This window comes from Neopsephotus bourkii, unplaced genomic scaffold (assembly GCF_033783945.1).
Source record: "Neopsephotus bourkii isolate Nb327-2 ecotype Australia unplaced genomic scaffold, CSIRO-AGI_Nbou_v1 NB_1792, whole genome shotgun sequence".
Classification (NCBI taxonomy): Eukaryota; Metazoa; Chordata; class Aves; order Psittaciformes; family Psittacidae; genus Neopsephotus; species Neopsephotus bourkii.
This window is the reverse complement of record NW_026902266.1, coordinates 8614654-8638804: the sequence shown is the minus strand read 5'-3', so window position 1 is coordinate 8638804 and position 24151 is coordinate 8614654. Positions and strand designations below refer to the sequence as shown.

At 38.7% G+C, this 24151-nt stretch overlaps 1 protein-coding gene and 1 long non-coding RNA gene across 2 annotated transcripts in view; one reads left to right on the top strand and one right to left on the bottom strand.

The window, feature by feature from the left end:
• LOC133226671 (uncharacterized) overlaps positions 1–19991 on the top strand; it is a 66827-nt gene extending 46836 nt beyond the window's left edge. The window contains exons 3-4 of the long non-coding RNA XR_009729610.1: positions 6557–6672; positions 19871–19991. This is a non-coding gene — a long non-coding RNA (uncharacterized LOC133226671). The remainder of the gene's footprint in view (positions 1–6556; positions 6673–19870) is intronic.
• The window catches only part of ABCC8 (ATP binding cassette subfamily C member 8), a 75376-nt gene that overhangs the window by 41809 nt on the left and 9416 nt on the right, over positions 1–24151 (bottom strand). The window contains exons 4-12 of the mRNA XM_061380475.1: positions 23124–23290; positions 20915–21157; positions 19874–20062; positions 16552–16716; positions 15134–15289; positions 7547–7681; positions 6739–6901; positions 2112–2152; positions 1667–1812 (exon numbers count right to left, since the gene is read on the bottom strand). Coding sequence (XP_061236459.1) covers positions 1667–1812; positions 2112–2152; positions 6739–6901; positions 7547–7681; positions 15134–15289; positions 16552–16716; positions 19874–20062; positions 20915–21157; positions 23124–23290 — 1405 coding nt within the window. The remainder of the gene's footprint in view (positions 1–1666; positions 1813–2111; positions 2153–6738; positions 6902–7546; positions 7682–15133; positions 15290–16551; positions 16717–19873; positions 20063–20914; positions 21158–23123; positions 23291–24151) is intronic.

Genomic DNA, 24151 nt, shown 5'->3' with positions numbered 1-24151 from the left:
AAAACATGGTTATTTGCACAGCTGACTGAAAAAGCAGTTTCATATTAAACCCAGGAAGATACACAATGCCACTCTTGCTACCTGACCTTTGCTGATGGAAAATCATACACTGTATCCTTTGTCCTTGAAGAGCTCACATTTGAGAAATACATCAATTGGTGCTCAGTTTTTTTGCCTGCTCTTTCACTATTCAAGCAAGCATGTGCTTGCATGAATTGAAAATACCTGGCACACACTTCCAAAATATTGCACTGAAGGATGGGATACTCAGAAGACACATCCAAAGAAGCACGAGCAGCAATAAGGAGAAATGCACTCTGGAACACTACCTAGGTTACTATGATATGGACAGCCAGGAAGAAAAAGGATCACATCAGCTCTTAACAGAGTTTGAACCAGGGGATTTCTGTCTGCACTACAAATGGCAGTGTAATAGCCTGCTAACAAGAAGATAACCACAGAATAACTCATTAAGAGCATCTGGCTATCAACTATTAATACTTGGTAGATACTAACTGCTTTGTTCCTGCAGCATTAATAGGCACACAATTCATTTGCAAAGGAAGCCCAAGACAAGCCAAAATAAATGCCCATTACCAGTGTCAGTGTGAGCCCCCAGATACTTTGCTGGCTGTGATCTTAGCGTGACAATTTGCTATGACTCTAGGGACTACCACAGTGGCTGCAAAACATTTCATGCCAGCTGCTGATGCTCTCAGATTTCTCACTTGTCAGGAGAGAGGACACAGCTCTGACTTTGCACTGTCAAGGAACTTTGAAACAGCGAGGGAGATCTCAGCCTCCTGCTGGGGTCTTCTTTCCATTTCCAAAGTGACACAAACGTAATTAAGCAAGGGCTGGTGTCCAGTATCTGTCCTAGAATTTAGAATGCTCTAAAGACAGCTATATTGAAGGTCACAGAGAGATCCTAGTAAAGTAAGAAGCCCAAACTCTCTCTGCCTCCCCCGCCATCAGTCAGGTAGCATTACACTGCATATGTAACTGCATATGAAAAAACATTAAAAGGTTTTTAACACTAATCTCTTGCTACTCAAAGTAAAACTCCCAGTGAAACAGCAGTTCTACTGTTTGTTATTTCACTCTTTGAACAGACTGACACGTTCATAAGAAAGTAAAAATTAATCAAGTCAAGAGTAAACATTTAGTCATTAACTTAGTCTCACACTTAACACTGACTTTTATTCATTCAAATCTAACTCTCCAAGAGGCGACCTTTCAGGCACTGGGCTGGAGGCTGAGCACAGCCCAAGAGTCGAACACTGAAACATATGTGCTTCTGTGATCACCTTTTTTGCTTCTACATGCTTGATGGAAGGAAACATTTGGGTGATTTACAGAACTAAATCTTCAGTAAGTTTTCAGTTTCTTTGTTGTTAACACATGTAAGTTGCATGCCATACCAATATAGCTCAACCCGTGTACTAGCTGTGGACCACAAAATACTGGTTATGACATTTTTATCAGCAAAAAACATGGCCCACATGATACCACCAAGTGAATCATGCAAGGTGGAAAGTTGGAAAGCAATTTACAACAAAACCATAAATAATTACCACATTATTTCTAAATCACCATTACAAAACGTGCAATAGGCACATTCTCAGAAGTCCAAGAGGTGGTAGCAAGGATATTTTACAGTTCTCACCTTACTAATGCTTTGACGGTCGACCTAACCACACTGGAGAGCAGGAACAACGGAGACACAAGAATATGAAACAGTGAGAGAGAGGCAAATGCCACCGATGGCGAAAAGTCAGCATTTCTTGTCAGATGAGCATGGACCACAAATGTCTATGAAGAGACAGACATCATCATCAGTGTTTTGTCATCAAGAAGGAAACACACGAAGACTTCATATTTCATATGCATTTCATTTACAGAATCTTAATTTATACTCTTTAACAGTTTGGGGGAGTGCTGCATATTCCAGACTGCTTCTGGTCACAGACAAGTGGGCATTTTCCATTCTCACCCAGGTGACTTGCAAATAGTAGCAGGTTTGCATCCTGCCCTCTTCCTTCCTCATTTCTAAATCACTTAGACTTGAAAATGCAGTTGTAATTACACTATTTGGAAAAGTCCATACTTACTATAAGTACCGCTGCAATTGGTATCGCTGCATTCATAAAGACTGTGAAGGGAAACATGTAGGAATATTTAGAAACAATTTCCATTCAGACATGCTAAATGTTTAAATACTACTAGCACTGGTTCACAATGGTACGTTCAATGACTAAAATAGGAAAAATGCACAAGTATCTACACACATCAATACACTGTTTTAAAATACCTACAGTTTACTTCTCTTCATGCCATAGAATCCTAGAATGGCCTGGGTTGGAAGGCACCTTAAACATCATCTAGTTCCAAACCCACTGCCAGAGGCAGGGACACCTTCCACCATGCTCGAAGCCCCATCCAACATGGCCTTGAACACTTCCAAGGATGGGGCAGCCATGTCTTCGCTGGGCATCCCATTCCAGTGCCTCACCACCCTCACAGTAAAGAACTTCCTAATGTCTAATCTAAACTTACCTTCTTTCAGTTTAAAGCCATTGCCCCTTGTTCGATCACTACATGCCCTTGTAAAAAGTCCCTCTCCGTATTTCTTGTAGGTCTGCTTTAGTACTGGAAAGGTGCTCTAATGTCTCCCTGGAGCGTTCTCTTCTCCAGGATGAACAAGCCCAGCTCTCTCAGCCTGTCTTCATAGGAGAGGCGCTCCAGCCCTCTGATCACCTTTCATGGCCTCCGCTGGATTTGCTGCAACGGGTGCTTTTTATGTTGGCGGCCCCAGAGCTGGAGGCAGTACCGCAGGTGGGGTTTCACAAGAGCAGAGCAGAGGGGCAGGATCACCTCCTTCAACCTGCTGGTCACACTCCTTTTGATGCAGCCCAGGATACGGTTCAGTTTCTGGGCTGTGAGCACACTCTGCCAGCTCATGTTCATTTTCTCATCAACGAACACCCCCCAGTCCTTCTCCACAGGGCTGCTCTCACTCCACTTTCTGCCCACCCTGTAGCTGTGCCTGGGATTGCCCTGACCCAGGTGCAGGATGTTGCACGTGGCCTTGTTGAATTTCATGAGTTTTGCATGGCCCTACCTCTGAAGCCTGTCAAGGTCCCTCTGGATGGAAACTCTTCCTTCCGGGATGCAAGCCACATCACACAGCTTTGCAGAAGAAACAGAACCTAGCAGCTGCCCCTAGAAAAGGACGGCTCATCTACTGCTGTGATCAGCTAACATGCAGTTCAGGCTAGAGGTGCTACAGGTCTCTGACTCATGACAGGCAGAAAGGTTGAGCTAGTACAAGGTTTGATGGACAACTGGAATAATCTGATAGTGGAAAGAAAGGAGATCCAGCAGCAGCTGCACAGGTCATCATGCTGGGACAGCCCCGCAGGCTGGCTGCACACCTAGCTCTACCCCATCCAACAGACCAGCAGCAGGACCTCCTGGGAGAGCACCCGCATCAACCTGCGACCTACTTCTGGGCCACAACTTCTGAGGTGCAGTGCTTCAGGATGCAGTTCAAAGGGTAAGTAAGGATTTGCAGCCCTGCGCTTTATTGTTGACTTAGTTTGTTATTATGAAGAATTTACCCATAATTACTCCTTCTTTGCCAGGCTTGGCTACTTTGTGAATGTCCTTGGAACTCGATAGAGGTTCTAACATCATCTACATATGGTCAAGCTTTGATTTCAGCTGGGCCCCAAGTTATTAATATGCAAACCATGAACCAGTTTCTTCCCTGTCCTTGAACAGTGTCTGTCTTGGTGCCCTGGATTCCCTCACTATAACAACTCATACACTATAGCATTCAGAGGTTATTAAACAGATGGAGAGTGAGAAGCAAGCAAATACCATTTCTGTACTTGGATCTCTTTTAAATCAGGGAGGAATGTGAGTTAAGGATGCAATAATAACAAGTTATCTGTCTGGGAGCTTGAGTCAGAATCAGAGCTACCATCTTACCCTGTGTGTCTGTCCCCTCTCTCACAGCCTGAAGATACTGAAGCATCATCTTTTCATTTTGACCTTTGCTCAAACTTATTTCATGAAGCAAATAATACAGAAAACAATATAGACTCTATAGCTTAAATAGAATTAAAAGATCAGTACACGTGACAGAAAAGAGGCTAGCTACTTCCTTTTTATTTAAACTATGCCTGCCTTTTTTTCCTCCCAGGTATAGGTGATGTTCAGACAGTAAAAGCATTCCCCAGTTACTTCATCTGAAGTGAAGTGTCATCATCTGACCCACAAATACTTTCAAGCAAACAAATAAGGACTTTTTGAGCCACTGGAATTTGGGGATTGTTCCTTTTAATTTTTATTTTTTGAATTACACAAGTGTCCAGAATAATAGAATGCTTTTTAAAATAAACCAACCAAAGCTTTTTGGTTTAATTAGATGCAGTCAAAAGCACTTTATTACTGGAAAAAGCCAGACTGAAAACTGAGAAAAATGTTTTCAGCTGTTTCTGAATATTTTAGGATAGTAACTATTGCTATTTGCCTGTGAGAAAGCCTGGAGTTACTTGCCTTCTGACGGATTAGGCAAAAATTCCAAGAAATAGGAAAACCCCTCATTTCTTTGTCTTTCCTGAATATGTAGTGTATACTAAATCATATCAAAACTGAACATAGGACAATTTTACTAATTGGTATAAAAAATACATAGGAATCTTCTTTGTTACAGAATTCACTGCTGAAACTCAAAAGTTGTCGCTGCCAACTTTGCAACCCAGCTTTGATACTGGTGGACACATTTCATTAAAACAATAGAGCTAATTTCTATAATAGCTTTTATAGTACACATGAACAATTCCATATACACAGAAACTGGATACAGGCACAGAGGGGAGGCAAATGAGATATATTTTCCATGCATTCTTGAAGTGGAAGTTTTTTGTGGTCTAGCCAACACTGTCCTGAAACTTGTAGGCATAGCTTTTGTAACCCAATGCAAATCTATTCCTCATGAATAGAAGTAACTCCAAGCATGTTTTTTCATTCATGTTAGTAGCTAAGTGCATTTAGAAAAGAATTCGAGTCTATTCCAAACTGTACATTAGAAAAAAAAGTATATATAAAAATCTCATTTCTGCTTTCTTACTATTCTAGGAAGTGTCTGCCTTCCTTCTGATCAATAGTAGGTAAAATCTTGATCAGCTCCTGCCTTTTTCATTCTTTTTTGTCTTTTTTAGAAAAAATGAAATCATACATTTGCTACAATATTAGCAAACATGTTTTGTGCTGCTCATGCCTGTTATTCCAATTACACTTACGGTAAGAAACAAGGTAAGTTTTCCTATTCCCTTTTTAGTCTGCTGAGGTGCAAGTTTATAAAAGTCAGTGTAGTTTTATCTAAAGACAAAGGGTGTAAGGAAATTCTAGGCTGAAACTATAGGAACCCTTTATAAGCCAAAATTATATGCATCATCAACATAAAAAAGATGCACTGGCTTACCCCAGCTGAGAAATTATCTGCTGTGTCTTACATAACCATAAATATCATATGCAGTACAAAACAAGAATGTAAATATAAACATTGAATGTTTCACGAAGCATCAGTAAATATGTGTTCTCACATCACTATTTCTTTACAGAACAGTTAGTACTTTTGGGATGAATGCACCCTTTACTGGATGTCATAAATTATACTGTAGGGATTTAAAATCAAATAGGCCTTCACAGCTCCTTCAGTCCTACAGCTGAACCTGTGGCCCTCACTATAAATAGATTCTAATGCCACATGAAGCACTGCAGATAAAGGGAGCACATCTGTGCTGATCTGGGTATAGGATGAAGTTTCTGGTCACATATCTTGGGCAAATGAAAACAAATAACACTGACCACATTGCAAGTTGTTTTCCTAAGGATTTTTTTTTTTTCTTATTAGCCTAGAAGGAATTTATATAGGAACCTTGTGACATTTGAGTGCTTCTCACTGAAAGTTTCCACTTTATTAATATCTTATTGTTTATATGAACAGTGCTCTTCAGTATGACTTTACTAATTCTTTCTAAAGTATCGCAGTAGCAATTACATAGGTGTTGCGTATGATCTCAAATACAGAGTTCAATTGGCCCTAGGTCTTTTTAAAATTATAATAAATGCCTTTAAGCAGCCTGAAAGAGAACACAAGACAAAAGAATCTGGATACGATGTGATGAAATTGCCAGGATTCTCATATTTTTTCTTTCCAGGATACAGAAATGGTCTTAAGTATCACTTATTTTTTATAAGAAATCCAAAATTTGAGTAAGAAAGTATAAGTGCCATCTGTTGAAGCTTCAATGCAAAGACAATGCCTGTCATATATTATGATATACTGCATTGTGCAAAATGCAGGAAGGGGAAAAATGGGGAAAAAAATCCAAACCCAAACCCTCAACAAATGCTTCCTCCTGGATGCTGTGTTACAGAGGACAATATTGCTGGCTGAAGGTAGCCTGCGAAAAACATTTCCCTTAAAAGCTTTTGTCCAGAAAACTTAATGCTATCAAGCATTAATCTTGGATTTCTCTTGCAGGCGTATTTCCCATACAGGCAAAAATTGACTGAAATAAATAGAAAGCTTGACTAATTGGATAGTGAGAAGTACAGATCAGAGCCTAAAGCAACTGAAACAATCTCAACAGAGAAATGGTGAACTTGTTAGTAGCTAATAATGCAGTAGCTGAAGACTGGATTAGAATAAAGGAAGAGACTTACTGGATATGGAGGTATAAAGGGCAAAAGACTTGAGGCTAGTCATTTCTTTTTGTCTGGTTTCCTCTACACTGCTGTGAAAGATGTGTTCCCAAGCATAGAGTTTCAGGAGTTTGATGCCTCGAAGCATCTCATTTGTCTTCTTCAGTCTCTCATTGGAGTACTCCTGCAACATTTACATACAGATTGACTTAGAGACTATAATTAAAGCATCTGTCCCCTATACATAAGCATCACACAAAAATTGTATGCAGCCCCTTGTAATCAGTCAGGTATACTTTACTAGTTCTGTCCATTCAGATGTTTTGTTGTTTTCAAAGGTGAGCTCCCCTAGGACGCAAGTGAAAAGGCCGTTTGCACACCTAAATTGTATAGCTTGTGCTGAAAACTTTACTCCTCTGGCAGCCTTCCAATCACTTGCCAGGCAGCCTCTTAGAACTCCTACTGCCCAGCACACTGACAACATACAGAGATGATCAGAACACGTCGACAAGCTATGACTGGGCATGCTGCTCTGCCCAATGAACATGATATGGAAACAACAATGCCAGGCTTCAGAGCAGCAAGACCACATCAGCAAGAAGCTGTGATCCTGTAGTAGGGAACTTTGACTCTGAGCAGGGCCAGCTGGCTCAGGCACAGTAATACAATGGTAATCTTATACTTCCACTAAAGCATAATTGGAAGTTATGCCGCTTTCAGTTTTCAGGCTAGCTCAAGTGTCTGTAATGGAATTGTAATTCCAGACACAGGCCAACATAAAACTACCAGAGGTGATATTTATATCATGTATAAGTTCGAGGACACTTACCAATGTGCTTCTCTGGGCCTGTGAGAGTTTTGTTGCTACAAAGTACTGAACAGGTGCAAGGACTATGATTACTGCTGCTCCAATTAAGGCACTGATTCCAAGAAGGTAGTACAGCAGAAGAATTCCTACAATTATCTGTTGGGAGAAAAGAAAGTGAAGGGTAGGCTTGAGATACCTTCACTTTGGGTATGCACCATAACGACCGATTACAGGGTAACTAGACAGCAGGTTCAAACACAACAGCCAATGCAGTTAATCCTACACACAAACATCATATGTTGTGCATCACTGGCACAGTGGGGTGTGATCAGTCAGGATATTTTCTCAGAGGACCAAATAAGCCCACCTAGTGTTCCTCCCCAACTTGTGGATTCTGTGTATTTCTGTTCCATGGACTTCCCATTACAAATAGAAGAAGATTGCACAGATTGGTGGGTCTTCTATAATGTAATTCTCACAGCTATTTAAAACAACTTTAAAAATAAGTTTCTTAAAAAAAATGTAAATCTTTAAATAAAAATTTCTTTTCACAGAATCATAGAATGGTTTAGGTTAGAAAGGATTGTCTAGTTCCAATCCCCTGCCATAGGAAGGGACATCTTCCACTAGACCTGGCCTTGAAAACTGCCAGGGATAGAGCATCCACAGCTTGTCTTGGCAGCCTGTTCCAGTGCTTCACCAACCTCACAGTAAAGAATTTCTTCCTTACATCTAACCTAAATCTCCCCTGTTTAAGTACACCTTGAGATATTCCCTTTAGAGTCATTATTAAATATATTTCCCTATTGGCCAGATATCACAGCATGCATTTTCTTTAACTTATAAATTAATTTTTTTCTTCTTTGGCATTTAAGCATTTTTACACCAGGGAAGAATTTGCACCTCCAGGTTTAACAAGAACTTACTAGACTACAGCACTGGGACTTCCATGAAGAAGGAATATTTTTTTGCTTACTATAGAAATTAGTATGGATTATTGAAAACAATGGATCTTGCAATTGTTAACTTGATATTATTGTTGAACAGTAAATAAAAAAGGAGCATCATAAGCATATGACTAAGAACCTTAACTTCAAATGAACTCTAACATAAACTTGTGAGGAGCTGGTTTAAGGATCCACAGTACCAGACTGGCAATAACTATTAAAAAAATGGTTGAAGAGAAACAGCTTAAAATAAAAAAGCTTGTCTTTGGGTAAATGAGAATCTAGAGACAAAGCCAGAGCCTAGATGGAAAGGGATACTGTAAGCAACTCAATAAATCCATTCAAGATACATGAGCTACCAATGTTAATTACCAGCATTCTAATGACTACTCCTGAACAATCTGGAGCACCGACATGCTGTGTATTTTTCAGTATAAGCTGATAAATTAATCAGAAAACATGGTGATAGAAAGTTAATTTCATACATAATTTCTCTAATTAAAAAAGTGAAATTTCCTTAAAGCGTTATCTACTACTCTTCTATATTTGCATGCTTTCATAACCCTCACAGAAACACTATCTTTCCATCATTTTGAAGCTCAGTAGTCATACATCCATCCATTCCCACACATATTTATGAGAACTGGGCATTTCCATAAAGAAAAAGCCAGTCCTTAGTTTCCAGCCTTCCATGAATTTAAGGCACACAGAAAAAGACAGATTTCTATTTTATTTCTTTACAACCCTTTGATGCCTCTCTGCAGATAAACTCATCTAATGCAAGTCACAGTATTTACTTAGAAAACATGGTAACATGAAAGTAAAGTCCTGTTATATATACACCACAAACCTAGTAAGAGCAAAGGTTAAATTGTAGATTAAAAATCTTTAGTGAATAGTAAGTGAGCAATCTGCTTTGAAGTGAAGTCAGGAAATTCATGAGTGTATGAAGCAAAAAAACATGCAAGGCCTCTGTCAGATAGCCCTGGCAGAGCTCCCCTCCAGAACATGAAATGGTCTTGGTCTTTAGAGAACAAGCTATTAATTCCTAACTGCTTCTTCATGAGCAGACAATCTGGGCACTCAAAATATAGAAAAGCATTAAACAGTGCACAGTTACTAGGTGTGCAAAAATACAAAGTCAATGCAGAACTCTGACTCACCGCTTGTTGTATGTCTTTCCCTCACTACCAGTTGATTGCCAAGTACCTTATGGGACTGGCTGGTTCTAGAAACAAGAGTCTCAGCTTCTCACATAGACAAGGGTAAAGATATTGCAGCTACTGGGCCCTGAGGAAGTTGCTAGCTCACAGCTGCTTCTTCAGCTATTGAAAGGGTTAACCTTGCAATAAAATTTCTGTGTTTTGAATAGATTAAAAATGATCCCATTTTCATCTTCTTTATATTGCAATAATAAGGGCAAACTTTTAAAATATATTCATCATGTATGTGACAAAAAAAAAAAGTGTGAATGCTCATATCTGAAAAATGCTGAAATCTGTAAGCACTATTGCAAGTAATTCTATATTTATCACACCACACACTAAAAAGACAAGAATAAGCAGTATGTGGAGAATATCTGAACAGCGGGAGGACAGTACGTGTCAGGTGGAAAGGCTCTCATTAATATTTCTCAGAGGGTAATGATAACATTTTTAAAAAAACTGTGTAATGAAACACTTTCCTTCTCTTTCATCAAAATCCCAAAGCTCTTACCTCCAGAGATCTATATCACAAGTAAGAAGCTCACCAATAGCTCTGGTTGTCTTGATTATTTACTGAAGACAGCAAATACTTTCAGCCAGAAACTGCTTTGTGGCCAGTTTTGAAAAAGACAAATGTCCTTTCATTACATCTGTAAGCTATCCCTGCCAATGAACCAGAGATATGAGAATACAGGATTTTTTAATAATCACAATGAAACCAAACAAGGGTGTTTATAATTTGGGGGGGGGGGGGGGGGCATGGTGGAGGGGAGCCTTCTCAGGGCCTCATTTTGCTCCCAGAGTTTGAGCCAAACATACTGAAGCCATCTTTCAATTGACGGGCACCCCTGGGCCTCTCTTAATGGATTTCAATGTCCTTCAAACAGTAACTTCAAGGCAATGATAAAGCTCCTATTGACCACAGTTAGAGCAGAGATGGAGCTCAAATTATCTGGACGCTACAGAAAACCTAACTTGTTATGAATGGCTATTAAATAATCCACAGCAGATACTGAAATTCTGATTGTTAAGAGCTATACAACAATTAAAAATTGTTGTAAATGATAATGAAGCTTGTGCAACTTTTTATTAGGCATTTCTTGAACATTCAGTAATTGCTTTGGCTGCCTCATAAAAGAAGGTATTGAATGAATGTTGTGGAAACATGTTTGACAGTGTGATTGAGTGAGTCCCTAGCAAGTCTGCTGATGACAACAAGCTGTATGGTTCAGTTGATATGCTGGAGGGAAGGAATGCCATCCAGAGGGACCTCAACATGCTTGTGAGGTGGGCTGCTGCCAACCTTATGAAGTTTAATCATAACAAGTGCAAGGTCCTACACCTGGGTCAGAGCAATCCCAGGCACAGCTACAGGCTGGGCAGAGAAGAGATTCAGAGCAGCCCTGCGGAGAAAGACTTGGGGGTGCTGGTCGATGAGAAAATGAACATGAGCCGGCTTCACTGTGCGCTTGCGGCCCAGAAAGCCAACTGTATCCTGGGCTGCATCAAAAGGAGTGTGACCAGCAGGTCAAAGGAGGTGATCCTGCCCCTCTACTCTGCTCTCGTGAGAGCTCACTTGGAGTATTGTGTGCAGTTCTGGTGTCCTCGACATGAAAAGGACATGGAACTCTTGGAACAAGTCCAAAGGAGGGCCACGAGAATGATCAGGGGACTGGAGCACCTCCCATATGAAGATCAGTTGAGAAAGTTGGGGCTGTTCAGCCTACAGAAGAGAAGGCTGCGTGGAGAACTCATAGCAGCCTTCCAGTATCTGAAGGGGGCATATAGGGATGCTGGGGAGGGACTCTTCATTAGGGACTGTAGTGATAGGACAAGGGGTAATGGGTTAAAACTTAAACAGGGGAAGTTTAGATTGGATATAAGGAAGAAATTATTTCCTGTTAGGTCAGTGAGGCACTGGAATGGGTTGCCCAGGGAAGTTGTGAATGCTCCATTCCTGGTGGTGTTCAAGGACAGGTTGGACAGAGCCTTGGGTGGGATGGTTTAGTTTGAGGTGTCTCTGCCCATGGCAGGGGGGTTGGAACTAGATGATCTTGAGGTCCTTTCCAACCCTAACTATTCTATGATGCTATGTTTTGAAGAAACCTTTGTGACTAACATGACCCATCGATTTGTGCCTTGCAATGCCTGCCCCATCCACAAAACAGGAGCATGTTTTGACACCGACTGTCCTCATCTGCTGAGAAACACTGCAGGATGAATTTTAATGCAAATATAATCATCGTTTAAAAAAGAGTGTGGGAAATCTTTATTAATCTGTGACTTCTGGCACAATAGATCAAAATGCCGTTACAGACTGTGCAATAAAATTGGCTTAATTCTCAGTTGCACTAGAGCACTCTCTACACTGAGCTGCCAGAGTGGTCTTACAAAAAAAGTACATGAAATTGGCTACTCTTCCATAGTCTGTTTTACTAACAGACTTACAATGGAGACTACGCCTGGGGAACAATTGGATACTAAGCATTACTCTTAAAGGGTCTGACTCTTCTTAATGCCTCATTGCTCTTTCAACATCATTTTACCAGTGCACAATCACTGATTTTTTATTGCAGGGTACTTCTAGTAAGTGGACAAAAAGTATCCTGATATCCAAATTATTACTAACAAATTACCAACTTGTAACCACACTTAATACGAGATTTCATATTGGTTTCTTTTCATTATAGTTGTCTTCTCTTTTGCAATGAGAAATCACTATTATAACACACTCCTTGATCATGATTTCCCCCCCACCACAGTTTAAAATTATCTTCTTCCCATTTTTCCTTCCCCCATAAATTCAGAGAAACCACCTTGATGCTACATCAAGTTTCTTTTGAAAAATTCCTGCTGATAATTGCTATACCCATCATCCTTTTTCAATTGTAAAAAGCCAAATGTTTTTAACTGGCATATAAACCTCTCCAGAGTAGATTAGGAAAACTAGTCTTTACCCCAATGCAGTTACTCCTGCACAAGAAAGACACAAATGCATTTATACTTTAGAGTACACCCATGCTATGACCTGTATAAATATGACTAAATCACTTGAAATCTTGTATTTTAACAGGTATAGTTACATACAGCTCACACATGTAAATGCAAACGCTAAGCATCAAAGTACAGTTAAAAGAAATCATCAGAAACCTGCTGATTGTTACATCTTAAATGCTCACTATCCTCATTTGGGACTTTACACAACTCTCATTGGGGTTAGCGAGAGTTTTGCCAGAGCTTCAGACAGATTTCTTTTTCCTGTGTCCTACTGCAATCTTGGAAGCAATCTACCCCTCACTACCACTGAGATACTAGAAGACATAAGGTAACATAACATATTTCAAACACATACAGCAAAAAAAGTGAAGACTCACAGGGTATTTCAAGAGGAAACTAACTTTTTTTTTAATCCAGAGAATACTCCCCAAGATTGAGACTACTCAATTGCATGCAAGGTGTATTCAACTCACTATCACTGACAATGGAGAAGGACCTGCATTGCCCCTGCCCAGTATATTTGTCAGTGAGGAAAAAACCAAATCCAGGGAAAACACTTAAGACAAGGGTGGTTTTTTTTTTTCCAGATTAGGAAATTAACGTTTTTTAACATGCAATCAGATGATTTTAAGACGATCACAAGAGAGGACTTGCTCATTTGATCCGTAGCAGCCTGACAAAAGCCTTTGACAGGAACAACTATAAAATCCACTCAATTCTAATATGTATATTTATTGTCAGAAAATAATCTTGATCTCCTAATGGCCAGCAGTCCAGCAGCTTACTCCTTGAAACACATTCACCTGAATGGCTGCCTTTTCTTCCCCATCCCCAGTTTTTCAACATAATATTCTTACAAGCTTACAGAAGAAAATCAGTAGTATGGAGGCTGATGGACACCGGAACTCCTAAGCTACACTCCAAAAGCCATGTTAGGAACTGACTGGGAATACGATCTGCCATCTGCAGTCCATATACAGTGTCATGAAAATTATTTAATTTTGGGGCCAGAGCATGCAGCCCAAAATGCAAAGCCACTGGGTGGATGACTTGCAGCTTTCTGACTTCCACACCAGCCAAATCAGCCTCTGCATAGTGCTGGAACCAGATCACCTTTGTGACATGAACACAATAGAGCTTTCATCATGTTTTTGAAGCTAAATGATACTTTTAGATATCGTTTAGATATGATACTGAGAGAATTTAAACTCTTCTGTTTCTATTTACTTTTAGCATAGAAGCACTCTCGACATAAATATACCAAGTAGCTGAAAGAAAGCAGAAAGATTTGCAGGGTACTGCATTAATATCAGATGAAACTATGTGCTTTACGGACAGCTTTCCCAGGAAATTTCTAAATGGGAGTGCAGAAGGTTTCTACAGTTTTGTTTAAGTACCGGCTCTTCCAAACTAAGTAATTTACACTTTTCCACCATTTCAGTAAGCAAGAACTTTGAAAAATGATCAAGGTTGTGCTGAGATTTCTCTGACCTCCTACTACTCTGTGTCTGCTCTACCCTTTTACTAGCATAAACTCAATCACATGGCCAATGAGATTAAGCACGTCACAGACTCAGAGGAATATGAACTCACTGAAACGAGACTGCTTTTAATCATACGAGTGTTTCAGTAGCTCTGCAAGCTCATGTGACACAGTGCACAGACTATAGAGCTGGAACAATAAAGGATGCAAAAATACTGTATTTCCATGTTGGACATCGCATACGAACTCCAGTTTCAGTATGGGAACAGGTTTAAGATTAACTTAAATCAGTTGTGAAAGTCCCTCTAGGAGTCTGCTTTTCTCTTCTTAAGGACTCTGTAAGACACAGCTGTAGTTCACTGGGCATTACACCAGGCTACAGGACACAGAACCAGGAGTCACCAGGCAATTGAGTGTGACTCAGAACAGAGATCTGCTCTGTTATGCACGTGGGACTGAAGGGATAAGAGTAGTATTTAGAGACAGGAGACCAAAGACACCAGAGAGAACAAACCAGCAAAACTGTTTCATATAACAAATCAACCTGTGGAATTTCATATGCTAGAATTTGTCATCTATTATGCAGCAGCAGTTTTGAGGGATGTCCAAAGGATCATCCATAAGCAAACATATTTTTGTATAAACGGCTACTTCTCTTGCTTCTGCTGGGATTCAGGAAACAAATGATTGCAGTATAGTCCAATTAACTCCCCTGATGTAATAAATGAATGCTCTGGAATTATGCAACCTGCTGCACTCTATAAATTCTTGTTACAAATACAAAGCATGTTTGTCAGCAGCAAAAGCTTAATGCGATCCTAAATACCTACAATCCTGTCACAGATGTGAAATATATTACATACAATGTTTCTAGATGGTAATAGCTTGAAATCTTATTTATTTCTTATCTTGAATAAGCAATCAACCACCACAGACTGACACACATTAATAACAAAAGCATGTTCCATCTCCTTACCTGTACTGGCATAGCCCAAAGGTTAGGGCAGAGGAAAAAGAACCACATCAGCTGATTTGTGTCTATAGCAACAAGGTTACAGATCTGACCTGCAGTCATCTCCCCCATAGACATGTTGGAAGTTGAAAGCTGCATAATTTTATTGTATATTTTTGTCTGTAAGAGAGATCAATAGGTGTTAGCATATAGAAATAAAATAACATTTTTAGCTCCACCTAAAGCAAAGGTGTAGTCCAGCATGCTGAGGGAAAACAACATTCCCAGTAACATGAATGAAGAGCTTCAAGTTTGGGCTTTTATATTATGACAAAAAAATTTAAGCTACTCTGTTAATTATTCACCCACAAAAAGCTTAGAGTGATGTCTAGAAATTTCAATTTTAATAATTGGAACACTCCAACTGCTGGTGTTACCTCGTCCTCTGTGTACTATCAGTGCAGAGAACACAAAGCTTTTCTTCAACAAAATTAATGTAGCACTGTTTTCCAACAATTCCCCTTTTACACTTGCTGTAGTCCACATATTTTTCAGTTAGTTGCATCTCTTCTGCTTGATAAAAGACATGCATTTTTTTTTATCTATATACTCTGGGTCAGATTTTTATTTGGTTAGAGATTTTCTACTTCACTCTAATGAGGGAAAACCGATGGATGGATTCCAGAAGTCTAGCAACTGACAAGTGCTTCCCAGTGTAAGATCAAAAGAAAATTAAACAATTATACTGCTATTGAAAGCATTCATCCACCACAGAGATTCTCACAGGTTCTATGTAGTTCAGTGGATAAATAGTGTTAACTTAAAAGGCTGGCTTTCAAGCTGGCATAGGGTAGGTTTCAGCCAGTGTACTTCACAATATCATACTGTAATCTTACCCATAATTCTCTTATTTCCAGTCACAGATCTTGGTATACTACATAAAACTTTGATCTGCTGTTCACAGTTATACAATGATTATGAACTCCATTTTCCCAGTCTTACTTATGTTCAGTAATTACAGACTCTGCAGTACCTGGTTGATTTTGTGGCATGACCATGGAAAAAGATACTAGTACATACGTTGGGAATACACTTAACCTTTTGTCCAACGTTTATTTAAAGTACATCCTAAAGCTGTATCATTTGCATGGGATGTTACAAAAGTGCACCTGTGAGATGGAACAGGTGTAGCTCACAACCTAAATTCTTTCAAAAGTTACATTCAGTTTTACGGTCAGCAAATTTATGCTTAAAGAAACTAGAGTACAAATAAATGTTTATATAAAATAAATAAGATGCAAAAGAAACAATGCAGGTCTATGTTACATTCAACGCATTTCAGTAGAGAAGTGTTTCAGAATTTAACTCTTATAATGATAATTTGTATTCACAAATACACATATGATCTGATAAAAAAGGTTAATTAATAATATATTGGTTACCTGTATTGCACCTCTCAAGTTGATTCCTGTTTCAATGGCAACATAGTATGATGCTTGGAGAAATGTCCTTTGTAGTAGAAGAGCAAAAAATAAGAGTACAGCCAACACATAAGCATTGGACAGAAACTCTTGAGATGAAATAAAGAAAACACCAAGAATTTTCGTCTATAAAAAAAAAAGAAAGTTAGAAATAAGGTACAATGGTAATCTAATTACACATTTTGCATAATTAAGAAGCAGAGATAACCACAGTTTGTTACTTTGCTACAGATTGTGCTATATTGTATCAAAGACAGTAATAGAATTAGCATAATTTTAATGCTGGCCTACATATACATTTGGCTAGTACTAATTACTGCAGCTAGTAACACTTTTTATTGTATGTAAGAGAATACTATTTTTCCCCAAATCACATTTTGACAAATCATGTTTATCTAGCAATGAGATTTTGGTGCAGTGTCTATTCACATTAAAACGTTATCTAATAGGTAACCAAACACTATTGCTTCTGGTACTCACTTAAGAGAAAAGGAGGACTTAAACATACATACATAACTATCACACACACACACACACACACACACACACACACACACACACTTGGTGAAAGCACCAAGGTATTTGCCGAGTCTTGGATGCATTACCAGGCCATTATGGTTTACAGCATCACTGAGCATCAGTGTGTTTAAATTACAGTAGTTGTCTAAGTACACTTGTCAGCCCACAGGACACACAAGGAAATGACTGAACATCTACCAAACCTTTTGCATACAAGGCAAACAACCTTGTTTGAGAAGCTGATGGAATTAATTAGATGTTTGAGTTTCAGAAATGGCTTTGGAGACATTCAGTGTTCCACTTTCCTGATGACTTTAGGATAATACCACTTTTTAAAAGTGACAGTAGGCTCTAAGCAGTAAAAGGCTGAGCAAAAGGCCACTATTTAAAAACTTCAAAGACCCCAGGCTCACACAGACTTAAATATCAATACTGGGCGCTTTTCTTTAAATAATGAGTCTGTAGGTCTGGTGTATCATTTGCATGTTTCCTGTCAGCAGATATTCCTAGTACTGGAACTGCTAATCCTATCATTGTACAATGCGAAAGATGCTACCAGCAAAATATAAAGGTTATCGTTCTGTCAGTCTCTTCTTTGGTGTGAAATGATTAACACACAGAGAAGTTCATGTCATAAGAATGTTCTGGGGTGGCCATAAATATTGATACTGGAGTTATAAATAAACATGAAGAGAGTGACAGAATTTAAGATGCCATCATGCTCTAACTGCAGCACTAACTAAAGTACTTAATACTGCCTATAACACCTACACGATCTCAAGAGTTCCAGCTCCATAGTAGTTTATAACTCTCACAGGGGGTCTAAGGAACAGAGCAAATATTATCTTTTAGGATTTAACTCTTTGCTTTCAGTTCCACAAATAAAATTTTTGTTTGAAAGATACAACTGACTCATTACAACATCTCCTCAATCCAAACTATTTAAAACAAAAAATGTCACATTAAGGGTTGGGTAAAAGACACTCTTTGCTGTGTTTACCGCTTACTTTGTTTGTCAGTCTCTGTCCCATTTATGGCAACTCTTTCTAATGCCCTCAAACTCAGCAGCACATCATACACAGCGTTTCCGTCCAACTTCTCTTTGCCTTTTTAAGACTGTTTTAGAAGGCTTGCTTCTCACACTTCCCAGGAGGTGTGCTACATTCTTTCTGTAGCTTTCAAGAACAAACTATGAATAAGGCAAGCTTCTTCTTTCTTGGCTTATTACAAGTAAGGATATAACATTCCTAGCAGTAGAACTCATGTATTTGTTTCTGAAGTAGACCCAGTTGGCTAGGTATGTGCATACACGTGGGAGTTTCCCTAAACACCCCAGTCTATTTACAGATGGTTTAAATAGAAAGTTTTCATACATCTCAGAAAGATACTTCATATGATCCAGCAAAAGCAATTTTCAAATGTAAAGGTAATTAGCCTCTTAACAGAAAAACTAAACAAAAAATGCATATAAACCAGGTCAAAACAGGGAAAAGCCTCTTGGAGACCTTTCGCTGAAGGTAAAATACAACCTTAAATATCATTCATGGTTTATCAATATATTGCTTTTAGGTGATCCCCAAACAGTGAAAATGGCAACAACGAGGCTACCACTTAGCTAGATACAGATGATGTCAAGGCTGGATGAGGCTCTTGTTTAGGGCCTATCTGGACCACACCTGAGCTTCTTTCACACACAGAAGCACTAGCTAACACTTCAACAGGAAAATTTAATAGGATAATCCATAAATAGTGATTTGGCCTTATTTCAGCTGAAACAGTGTTCCAAACAAATTATCAAGAATCAGAGTTCAAAAGCTTCCACAGTACTTTGCTGCAACATAGTCCTATAGTCTTTAATATTTTCATTTCCTGCTTTAAATGGTTTCTATTGAAACTACTTGCTATATTAAAGTTTCCAAATATTAGGATAAGGATTGCAGAATGGATAAACAATTAATTTTAGCCTGAGGCCTTTCTCAAATTTTCTGCAATGCATCTGGTGTATTTCAATATTTACAGTGGACCTAATCCAAAGCTTACTTGAATGAATGGGTATATTTCCATTAGTGTCAACAGACTTAGGAAGTAAAGTCCTGTATCAAACAGTAAGTGAGCTGCAGAAATAAACTGATCTTTCTCATAGAAATCCAGCCCAAGTTATATATGCATTATACTGAAAAGGCGCCTCCTCAGTTGTCTTTTTTTTTCCTCAAGTTAATCAAGACGTATGTCTGTTTCTTCCTGGGAAACATTTATTTAAGTAGCATCATTTAAAAATATGTTTCAGTTGATCTTTCAAAACCAATGTCCCCAAAGGCACTAGTGGAAATTCTTCATCACGGTTGAACTTGGCGTTTTATTGTGATGACAAAAGCCTGCTTTAATCCTCTTAGACAACACTCATTTTTGGAAATGAAAAGCCAAGTTTATTAAAAAGATACTTTTTTCCTTTCTGAAAAGCATTTGGTCACATACTTGATTCAATTGCTACTCAAGACTCTACCTAAAATCCTTATGATTCTAGTGGGATTCTGGGTGTGCTTCACCATTATCTTGAATGAGGTTATTTTCCAGAATGCAAGCCTGACTAGATGCTGGGTAACATATTTGCTCCCCATCAGCATATAAAGCAGTAATAGGCAGTACATACATACTATCATTTCTAGCATCCACAAATACAGTGTAGAGTCACTTTCTTTACTGAGACTAAATAATAGTCATAGTATTACTTCTTTGACTCTATGTTATGACATTTTGACAGTACCTGTGGGCGGATGGTGTTATTTCCTTTTCCAACATTATAAACAATCCCAGAGATGCAGAGTGGACCAGCAAACCCAAGCAAGTCAGCCAGGATACGGAACGTGCTACTGAGAAGTAAGGGTCTTCCAAAAGCACAGCAGAGAGCACGCCAAATTGATCTGGATCCTTGTGGAGATGATGTTCTTCTGTTCTGTTTAGAAAAAAAGAAAAAAAAGACAATAATAAGGATTATGTTATATTAACCTCAGGTCTGACAATTACTGGTATTTTTACCCCTGCTTTAATTCATTGACAACCAGTTGCAATCTTGGAGCTAGAAAAGCACAGGAACTACAACTATTGTTTCATTTGTTTTTACAGAGGCAGAACAAAGCATTATTTTGCTCCACAAGAGGAACTATGATTTCCTTCCTACCCTTAAAAGGGATCGAGCAAGTTGTGGGTTGATGGAAGAGAGAGTAAAAAAGAGAAAACTGACAGATTTTTTTTTTTTTTTTTCCTGTGAACAGAGACTGGAAACCTACAGTCTTTTCAGACAGGATGCAAAAGACTTCTCTTAAAATCTTGAATACACTCAGCTCCCAGGAGGGAGTTAAACTGCATTTGAGTTGAGGTAGTTTCAGCCCTGAATTCTCCTACAGACAAACTGCAACTGAAATAACATTTGAAAAAAACGTTCTGTGAGGCCTCATTAATATTGACTCTGTAATTGAATGATTCCAGGGCCTTACTAGGAAGAACTATAATGATGTTCAGTAAATACAGTCCATAATTACTTGCCGCAGAAAAATAGAGGATATATGGACTTACATGCATTTAACCAGTAATGTGTTTGATATGCATGTTTAGGTAGAGAAATTTCATTATTTGCACAAGGTACAACTGAATACATGACCTCTTTGTCTAAGGAGAGCTATGCTAATGGATACTTCATTTGTATCATATCTGCTAATATAATTTTATACCATGCTTGCAGCATAAACAGTCATGAAAGATGCAAGCACCGAGTAATAAGATGGACACAATTCCATGCTTTGCATACCTTCTGTGCTTCGAAGGCCTCATTAAGGCGGATATAATTGGTCAGAGCTCTCATAGCAATGGGAAGCTTGCCTATGGTTTTCAAGTCTATTGGTTTTTTATGGGCGGTCTTGATGAATGTATTCATCCACCAGTATGTTCCTTTGGATAACAGATTCACAAATGGCTGTAAGAATCTAACACCAAGGTCCTGGAGATCCTCAGGAGGTTTAACTTCTTTGGGAGTTTTGAAGAAAACATACCGCTGAAATTCAGAAAAAATACCAAAAGAATCACACTGAATGAATAGAAAATAAAAATTCACAAAGAACAGACAAGAGATAAAGGACATTGCAGATAATCAGAAAGTCAGTCTTCGTTTCTCAAAAGTACTCAAGGAACTTAGGAATTCAAATTCAACCAATACAGCAATCCAGTTTCCTCAGGTACTAGGAAAATCAGAAGCATCCAGTCCAGAAATAAATCATCCTAAACACTACTATTTTGTTTATGGGGTACAAATTGATATACTTGTAGAAAAAAAAGTATTTACCTTACATTTCAAATAGTACAGCCCCAGCCTCTCACACTGAGTTCCATACAGAACAACATGAGGTATATAAGCTTAGGCACAGCCCTGAGGCTACCACAGGGATTCATCTTCCATACCATACTGTGTCACATTTGTTAGCTCAGAACATGGAGCTACCTGTGCTGTCTTTGAATGGGTCTCGCAAACCACTGAACTAGGGAGGTGCATATGGCATGAACAAATGTTTTCACTAGCTTAAATGCCAAAAGACCAAGGGAAGACTGCTGATGATTTCCTGTTGTCAAGATAAAACTAGGATTTCTGGAAATGCTTCACTGCTATGTTTCCTCCAACCGTAGATGGAAAATAATTCACAGATCCTAGAAAATATGGTGATGGGGTTGGGAAAGGCCATCTAGAGGAACAATGGGAACAGCAGAAGGAAGGGAGAAGGTACAGTTGGGACTGAAAGTCTAGCAAGTCAATCTTGTGGCCTCTGGAAGAAGATGCAGGAAGGCAAGAGAAAAAAAGGTGAAGCCAATGTCTGCTGGTTCTGCTCTCTTCCTCTTCCCACCCCTCAGCAATTGTCAACTCTCCCTCCTCGCATCCCAGTCATTTTCTTCAGCAGCTGCAGCAACAAGCCTTGCTCTCTGAATTCTGCCATAGAAACAGTGGGCAGTGAGAAAACCCATACTGCTGGCTAGTTCATTTTATACATCAATGACAACCTTTAACAATTAAAATCAAGCAAATACAACATAAAAAGGATTACAATAGGCAGTGACCATTTTTCACTCTTCTTTGTGACTTGTAATTCCACAGTGATCAAATATAATTTAATTATGCAGTTCTATTATGAGGTTTATGAGCAAGTCTCTCCAATGTCACAACTTAATTTCACTTTTCCCACAAGCTAGTCCACTGATTTTCATTTACGATATAAATACTGAACGTCCAGGATTGAGGTTTTAGCTCCTCTTTCTTCCAAAAACGTTACCGAAAAGGCTGCTTTAAGACATATCCTTGTCATAAGTTACCAAATAAATATACAGACACACAAAATCACCCAAGAAAATCACAAAAGAACAAAGACATAATAAATGCAATTCACCCTGCTGAATGTGTTACTGGGAAGAGTTCATACACTAATGTGAGGAAAGCAGCAAGAAAATTTACATGGGAAAGTTTCTTTCCCTCCTGAGAGTAAGTTTAATTTCTGCATACAACTAAGTGACATACAGATGAAGTGAAGAACTCTGGCCAGATAGCAATCCCAGTTGTCACTATAAATTGATATATTGTCAATTGTGATTGTCTCCTGGAAAATGGGAGACGTTATCTGTGTGTCTAAGATACTTTTTGGTAGAGCAGACAATCCCTTTCACCCAGTCTTTCCTTCCATCAGAAATACTTGTTTCTGATCACTGAAACTGCAAATTATAATAGACATTTTTAGAACAAACTTGAAATTCATCTTAATTTAACTACAGTGGAGTCTGGCATTTTTTTAAATTACAGATTCATCTGGCCTAATAAAATTGGGTTAACTTTGATTCTCAGATGTATTTCTAAGTGGATTTTTCTTTCTCCTTTAGAAATGCATTTCAAACAAAATACCCAGCAAGAGGAATACAGCCAAAACAAAACAACAAAACACACATACAAAGACTTTATGGAGACTTTTATGATACTAACTTACCCTCACCCTGATTACATTGATTTCTACAGCTAGTAGCATTCCATATAAAACAACCAGGAGTCCTGTGAGGCAAAATCGAAGCTGAGAAAATCCAACCCCATTATCACAGAACTTTACAAATTTGATGGTTTTAGTTATGAAAGCTAAAATCCAGTAGAACAGCAAAGCTGTAGGGAAAAAAAAGAAAAAAAAATCAGCTCCACAGTTGCAAAAATATACAATAATAGAATTAAATATTCATTCAGAAAGAATGCAACAAGTATATATATAAAAGCAGAGAGTGGTTATTAATTCTAACAGAAATTCTTTTCCTATTAGATTTAGCGATACTTGGAAAGTTTCACAAAGTGAAGCTTGCTGAAGGAAACTTCCATCTGTGATAACTGCATCCACATTATGAGTTCAAGGGAGCAAGTTTTCCCACAAGTGAAGGTGGCTATGAATGATGCTCTTCAAATTTGGTTGATACTACAAAACTGCTATGACTCTGACTAGGAGAAAATTACTTTAATTTCTCCTGCGGATCTCTGGGATGTATGCAGGAACAGATATTAAAATATTACTGAAGTAATGGGTTCAAACTTACACAGGGGAGATTTAGGTTAGATATAAAGAAGTTCTTTACTGTGAGGGCGGTGAGGCACCACTGCAGGTTAGCCAAAGAAGTAGTAAATGCTTCATCCCTGGCATTGCTCAAGACCAGGTTGGACAAGAGCCTTGGGTAACGTGGTCTAGTGTGAGGTATCCCTGCCCATGGCAGGGGGATTGGAACTGTATGATCTTAAGGTCCTGTCCAAACTGAAGCATTCTATGATTTTCTCCAAGCTGCTGTTGCTCCATTTTTCAATGCAAATTCCATATATGTAATTTATAATGTACATCCACAGGCACATCAAGGAAGGATGGTCTGCCTTTTGTAGAATACAATTTTAACTTAGAATTCTACTGAACTTCTTGCTTAAAAGTGCTCATGCTACTGCCAGTTACAGATAAATCATCCCTGCAGTAAGTTCTGGTGATTTGGAAAC